Genomic DNA, 7,329 nt, shown 5'->3' with positions numbered 1-7,329 from the left:
ATTTCCGCCTGTGGGCGACCGAAGGACCACACGCCAAAGTCGTATGCGCGCTGCGAGATCCGGCAACACAAATGTGTCAAGCTACCAGCTCACGCCGTCGTCGGTGATCTCCATGGCGTAGCGGCCAGACTGTCGCAGCTGCACGCCAAGGAAACCGGTCGAAGACTTGGGAAGGCGGCACGGCTGCGAGAAGACGACGCGCACGGAAAGCTCAATGTACCTCCCCAAAACATATGCATCACAACCCTCAAATTTTACATCAGTGGATACATCATCATTGTTGGAGCAGCATTTTTGGCAAATGTGACGTACTACCTCCATCCCAAGGATTAAGACTTGTTTTTTAAAAAAAGTCAAACGAAGTAAAATTTAACCAAAATTTTAAAACAATCTATGAATAAATATGATATTTTGTAGATACTCGTATGACCTTGGTCAACTCCCCTTCCAACCCCAGTACAACGACACTCCACGCCGCCACTAGCCAGCCATGGCCATGGATGGATAAGCTTGTCCCGGAGAAGAAACTCAAATCCCCTCAAGCTCGTCGCACCATCGGACTCCACGTTCCACGAGCTTTCCATCCATCTAACCCTCGTCGACACACGCTGAGCTCGCCCATTGTCCCTTCCGATGTCGCTGCTGGCACACGGGAGTGAGGAGAATAGCCGCGCGGCCGTCCCCATGGCCGGCGGCGGCAGCTCGGCGGTGACCTCCCCGGCTGGGTCCTCTGAGGACTGCGGGGCTGGCGAGTGGTGCCGCATTTACGACCGGATCGAGGCACTGCTGCCGCGTGTCGAGGCGCTCGCCGGCGACCGCGCGCGGTTGGAGGGAATCGTCGAGCTGTCGGAAGCCCGCGAGAAGAGCCTCCACGCCCGCCTCCTCCAGGTGTTCCCCTGATCTGTGAGTTCCTTCTAGGGTTTTCATTTTTTTAGATTCACAGGAGAACAGCTCCCCGGTTCCATTTCATTTCCAATTGAACCTTTTTTTTAATGATTTCCAATTGAAACTAAGTATCAGGACAGGTACCAAAAACTAAAAATAAAAACATTTCAAACCGACTTTCTACCAGGATTTTAGAGTCTAGAAACGCCCCCGCGGGGCGCAGCACTGATCACAAAGCATTGGCCACCACTTTTACAACCAGCTGTCGCGAAAACTGATCCAACCTAAACCAAAAGCTAAATCCAACATTTTTTTGGGCTTGGTCGCGCCTGAATGCCTGATGCTAATGCTGGTTCTTCTGTTTGCGCGGCAGGCGGAGGCCAGCAGGATGCGCTGGAAGAGGGAGTACATCGAGCTGCCGCTCTTGGCGAATCCCATGATACCTAGTAGGATTTTCTCACCCACAATAATGATTTAATTTTGAGATAATTTGCCTTCTTTAGGTGGAAATTTTTTCACCACTCTAGGTTTATCATGCCTTCCTAAGTAACGAATTTATTGAGGTTTTTTTTCGAGAAGGCAATTTATTGAGGATCAGACTATTTTACTTTTGAACCAAAGACATACTAATCTCTATGATGTTATGCTGCTGCTGATGTTATTGTTTGTGTGTTCACTGTAGAACTCAAAGAGATCGACTTGAAGGACCGCATAACGTGTGAAGACGCCGATAACTCGCAACTCAAGGTATTACCAGACCATCAGTTCCATAGATCAAAAGCTTCAGACCTTCTCTCCACTTTGTACATGTCATTGATTTTCCTCATCTTTGATGGTTTTGCATTCTTTTGTTAATCGTGCTGCGTAAAACCAAAGGAAGCTAGAACTTGTGTAGAGCTAAGGCAAAACAATGAGAATCATGAGGGTGTTGCAGGGGATTTAAGAGCAGAACTAAGAAAACTGAAGCAAGCTTACGAGGCTGTCTGCTTACACAAGGATTCCTTGGTTAAGGAGAAAGACGATGAAATCCAAAAACTCAAAAATGTAAGTATTCATTCCCAAGTACATGGCCAGCTCATACTAAACCCTGGTTTCATTTCTGTAGTGTATGTTTGGTGAACCCGTCTTTCCATACATACATATGTAGTCATTAGTCAATGGACGATGTCATGTTTATAAGTAAATCTCCTTGATCAAATGTAACAATAATTAAATGCAATGTTTAACCAAATTTACTAATCTCTTATTTGATTGATCACCTCATGATGTGTGATCATGGGTTTTTTTCGCATAGGCAAATAGTCTAGTTTTCCTTTGTAGGCCAAGAATCCTATTTCCCTGTACGCCTGTCTACTTTTTTTTGCTAACAAGGTATAACCATCCCGATTCTAGATAGGCTGCACATATGAGGGTGGTGTGTTACTGGAAATAAAAAGTAGTTAGGAATTAGGTTTGCTTTCCATTTATCTAATATCTATATAGGACAATCAACTTCTGGGGAGTGCTAATAGACTAGACTGTTTTTATGATAGGAGGCTAGTCAAAAGCGCCGAAAGACAGCTGATGATATGCATCATGAACAGTGCACGGTGAGTCTTCCTTTTGCTCGACTTTTCTCATTCCTTGCTCAATCTTTATTACATGCATCCAAGATCCAGAATGAATATTTGTAATCTCTTCAAGATCTCGTCGATTTTGTTGCTTAGTTTGCTGCTTAACAATTTTGCAGTGCCATCTTTTCTAGAAATCTAAGTGTTCATATTCCGTACAAGATATTCTTTTCTTTCTCTGTTTGTCAACCAAGTGGATCCAACATTGCTGACAGAGTCTGACAGACTCACTAATGAAGTTAACTTACACGGCAATTATGGTCGTGATCAGCCTTCTATGATTATCACACCTGAAAATCCATCTCAATAGGACCTGTTCAGCACTTAAGTGATAGAATTGCCTCATACGTTTTTCTGGGCTATGACTCATCTAGTTGTCGACACTTTGCTTGCTCAAGATGAATTTAAGGGATGATACTACTCATAATACAGTTGCGGTGTCAATCTCTAGTAGAGTCCATCCTACGCGGGTGATTTTGAGTGCATTTGTTAGGTGGCATTTTAGTTTTTTTTTCTAATTCATGGAAATATGGAATAATTTGGAGGGGCAATGCATCATATTCAGGGCTGATCTCGTAAGATTTGTCAGCTGGTAAGACTTGTTAAATGGGGAATATCAAACTTGTTCATCTCTGATTCATATCTAAAAGAAGGAAATTAACTAATCTGTAGGATTCTTGAGTAGTGTACTTTAATCACAATATCTATCAACTTTATGCAAGATAATTGATTTTCTAAAAAAATGTTTTGCATCTTTCAAAGACTGATGACATAGCCCAAATATAGAACTGATGTTTATATTTATGAACTATGACTCACTTTCTAGTCGTTTTGATCTTAACAAGTTGTATCGGCCTTGCAATGCCTGTCTTGATTTGTTGCTGTTAACGTTTAGATTTTTGTTGGTTCTTCTATCTGTTGGAATTGCTAAAGTTCTTTTCCTTTTCAACAGATGCAGATCTTTGTCACGATCCTTAATCGCAAGACCATCACTCTCGAGGTCAACGGGTTAGACACGATCTGTGATGTCAAGGCTAAGATTCAAGACAAGGAGTGCGTCCCTCCAGTCCTACAGAGACTCATGTTTGGTGATAGGCTGTTGGTGGACAGCCGCACCCTTGAGTCCTACTACATTCAGAGGGAATCCACCCTCACCCTTCACCTTGTCCTCCAAGGGATGCATATAGTTGTCAGCGCGCTTGATGTTGAGAGAGCAGATACCGTGAAGGCAAAGTTATTCGAGGAGACTCTTGATGTTGAGAGAGCAGATACCATATGCAGTGTGAAGGCAAAGATATTCGAGGAGACTCTTGATGTTGAGAGAGCAGATACCATATACAGTGTGAAGGCAAAGATATTCGATGAAACTGGCATTGTCCCAGCTGATCAGCACCTTGAGTTTGGTGGGAAGAATCTGGAGGAGCGCCGCACCTTGACTGACTATGGCATACAAAATGATTCTACACTTAATGTCGTGTATAATGCGTGGGTTGATAAGATACACATCTCAGTCAGGGCACCAACTGGCAGGACCGTCATCGAACATTTTGCTATGCGGTGGGAGACCATCGGCAGTCTCAAGGCGAAGATACATGCTGAGTTGCGTGTTCCCCCGGAGCAGCAGTGCCTCTTCTTGCGTGGAAAGCTGCTGCAGAACGGCGGCACCTTGCAGTTCTACCGTATAGAGCCAACCTCGTGGCCATGCATCCTCCTTCTGCAGCTCCGCCTTCCTGGTCGTAAGTGTCCTGCTGCATGCAGCATTCTTTCCAGCGTGATGGAAATCTAATCTGTAGTATTAGTTAGAGCTCAGACTCATTTTGTCCTGCCTGTAGTATTAGTTAGAGCTCAGACTCAGTAGAGGTTGAATACATTTTTACTTCATCTTCTATGTAGGCCGGAACATCGCAACACGAGGACCAGCATAGCCGATGTAAGCTATAGCTGCCGCTTCGCCCTGTTTCCGCCAGATTTTCACAAGTGGTGCTGTGATGGTGAATGTTGGGACGGTCCATGGTACGGCGCCCACCAGGAGTGCCTCGACACTTGCAAATGTCCCAATTAACCCAGGAGGGAAAGTCATGTAAGATTTATGAACAGACCTGTGTTTGGTGGGAATGCACCTAGTGGTACTTGATATCTTAACAAATGTGAAGCCTAAGATGTCAACATTTTTCTGGAGTTGAATGTATGCTGATGCTGACCTTTCATTCTCTACAATGGATCCTATTCTGACAAGGTTGTGAACTGAAGCCAACATTCAGTTGTTGTTGCTGCTGCTGCTGTCTACTTGTCAATTTCATCTGCAGAGATATCCTGTAGAGATATAGATGGATGGAAATTGCTCTCGGTTTGCTGAGTTGCTTCAACACAGGCTGTTGAGCGTGTCATGCTAAGCTTCCTGGTTTCTTCTTCGCATGGCATTCTGTTTCAAACTAGGGAAACGGAACAAAGGCTAGGAATCAAGTATCAAATGACAAATGGATACTAAAATATTATGTACACTTGAAAGCCAAATTAGCATTTGTTCCTACATACTGTAATATATTTTAAGCTCTAGGGTATATGCTAAATGCCTTCTACTACGGCGATTTGCACAAAAATAACCCTTTTGTGAAAGAAATTAACCTCCCGGCCAAACTATTTCACTTCACTAACCCTTTTGTATGGCGCCTACGCGAAGGTCAAGGGATCTTTCCCCAAGCTAAGTTTCAATTGAACTCTCAATAAATCTAAATTAGTTGATTAGTTTTATCAGGTCAGTCTGATATAGCAAAAGTTTATCAAAAGCATCCAGAAATCTCATAGAATGGTGATTGAGATCACCTTCACGAGAATCATCCTTTAAAAATTGGGGCGCACCTGATCCCGTATCACGTGCTCTGTTCAGGCAACCAATAGTGGCTATTAGAGGAGATGGCATAACCAGAAGAATTGTGAGAAATAAATGAATTTATCAAGTTGAGGCATTTTGATTCAGATTTCAATTAAAGATAGAAAACGATTAGGCAGACTAACAAGAAATTGGTTCGCGATGGTATATTCGCTGAATACCCACAGAAGCTCAATAATAAACTAACACTTAGACACTTTTCATCTCTCTTTCCTTCCCTTGGATAAGATAGAAAGTCCTCACTTCTCCAAGGATGAAGAGAAGCGCAAAAGTCGTTGCACGTTAGCATATCAGTTTTCTTACTTGATTTTGACACGATTTTAAGTGAACTGAAAGTAAGTTGTCACTGCTACTTTTGACATGCTAGTACAAGTCGCAACGAACTATAATTGCATCTTGAGGATAGATCATTCAGTCGTATGACATTGTAGCTATTATGTGCAAATTGTTTACTGGGCATCACGTGATAGGTCATTTCTCGTGAGAAAGGAAGGAGTAAAGGAGGCACTTTAGAGCATTTCTAAATTCTAACAAAGTAATATGACCTATCTTCACTATTAAATGGGAGTTGGTCGTTTGACACTCAACGCACTTTGGTGGTCGTCATTGAAAAGATCCTGGCCATCCAATCAATCTCACAGTCTTCGTTTCGTCCGATCTAATTAGGAAACAATGTTAGAGGTGGTATCAATTAATCCCGCACGGGTATTAAAATACTTGCCAATCTTTTTGAAACGCTTGCCATAATCTGATTATCATCTAATTAGGAAACAATGTTAGAGGTGGTATCAATTATTCCCGCACGGGTATTAAAATATTTGCCAATCTTTTTTGAACGTTTGCCATAATCTGATTATCATTTCCATAATTTTTGACCCCTTCCTTCTACTGTTAGCCTTAATTAGTCAGGCTATCAATCAAATCGTTACTTAACAAAAATAGCTTCATCTCGGTTGGCTAGAACCTCGAACAAAACGTCGTGACTGGCCTCATTTCAACTCCATCTTCCTGGTTCCATTTTCTTTTCTCGTGTCCTCCCTGTCCCGCGGCGATGTTGGACTGTGTCGTGCCGTCGGAGAGCTGGCTAAAAGTTCCCTGCTCCACCTCCGCCTACGCACATCCTGATTTCACGGATCAATTCAACTACTGTAGATTGCTTTGACAAGCTAGCTGGTCAACGCCAGCAATTCATCCTCCTCGCGCGCCGCACCACCTGAACCTGTCTACGCATCCATGGCTGCCGCGGCCGCCCTATCCCTTTCCCGCTCCGCCTCAGCCTGCATCGGCATGCCCACCGCAGGCCCCCTAGCCACGTCCCATTCCTCATATCCCCTTCTCCGTCCAACCCTGTACCACCATCTCGCCCAAGGCCGTCTCACTTCACCGTGGTGCCGCTCCATGAGGAGCGAGCACGCAACATTGAGGCGTCGAGCCTGGCGCGCCCTGGAGGCATCTTGGAGAGCGACCGCCTCCCCGCAGACATGCACGACCATGCCATGGACGCTGTCGAGGGCTTCAGCCGTTGCTTTACCACTGGGGACGTCGCCTCCACCGCCGGCATGTAGATTGATCAGGCGGAGGGCGTGCTCCAGGCTTTGATGGCGGACAGTGGGGCTTCCTGCAGGTGCTACTCTCTTAATGCTCCCATACCTACTTCATGGGTAGTTGTCGTGTATGTGACGATGCGAGCATGCAATTTTTGTCGGATGTGGACTTTGGTGGAAGTAGAGGTGCTTTACGAATTCCCAAAAAGCAATAGGGTGAAGGTCGCTGGCAAATCATCCATAATGTGTGGGTCGAGCCACTGGTCGATGAGGTGACCAAAATAGCTGCATATGCTTTCATGTTTCTGAAGGGCATAACTTAAATTGACGATTTTTGTTGTTCATGTGATTGTTATGCATGTATTACTATATCTGATCTGATATGGTAACATTCTTTTCT

General features: G+C 44.3%; 1 protein-coding gene across 1 annotated transcript; it reads left to right on the top strand.

Moving 5' to 3' along the window:
• Positions 1-633: 633 nt before the first annotated feature.
• LOC124657564 (polyubiquitin-like) lies at positions 634-5,078 on the top strand. The gene is made up of 7 exons (XM_047196094.1): positions 634-888; positions 1,259-1,331; positions 1,568-1,632; positions 1,762-1,929; positions 2,418-2,474; positions 3,448-4,231; positions 4,389-5,078. Exons 1-7 carry the CDS (start codon positions 634-636, stop codon positions 4,418-4,420), a joined length of 1,434 nt encoding a protein of 477 aa, XP_047052050.1. The 3' UTR covers positions 4,421-5,078.
• Positions 5,079-7,329: the final 2,251 nt, after the last annotated feature.

The sequence above is a fragment of the Lolium rigidum genome, chromosome 5 (genome assembly GCF_022539505.1).
Source record: "Lolium rigidum isolate FL_2022 chromosome 5, APGP_CSIRO_Lrig_0.1, whole genome shotgun sequence".
In the NCBI taxonomy this organism is placed as follows: domain Eukaryota; kingdom Viridiplantae; phylum Streptophyta; class Magnoliopsida; order Poales; family Poaceae; genus Lolium; species Lolium rigidum.
Note: the sequence above shows the minus strand (reverse complement) of the source record. Positions and strands in the feature narration are given on the sequence as shown.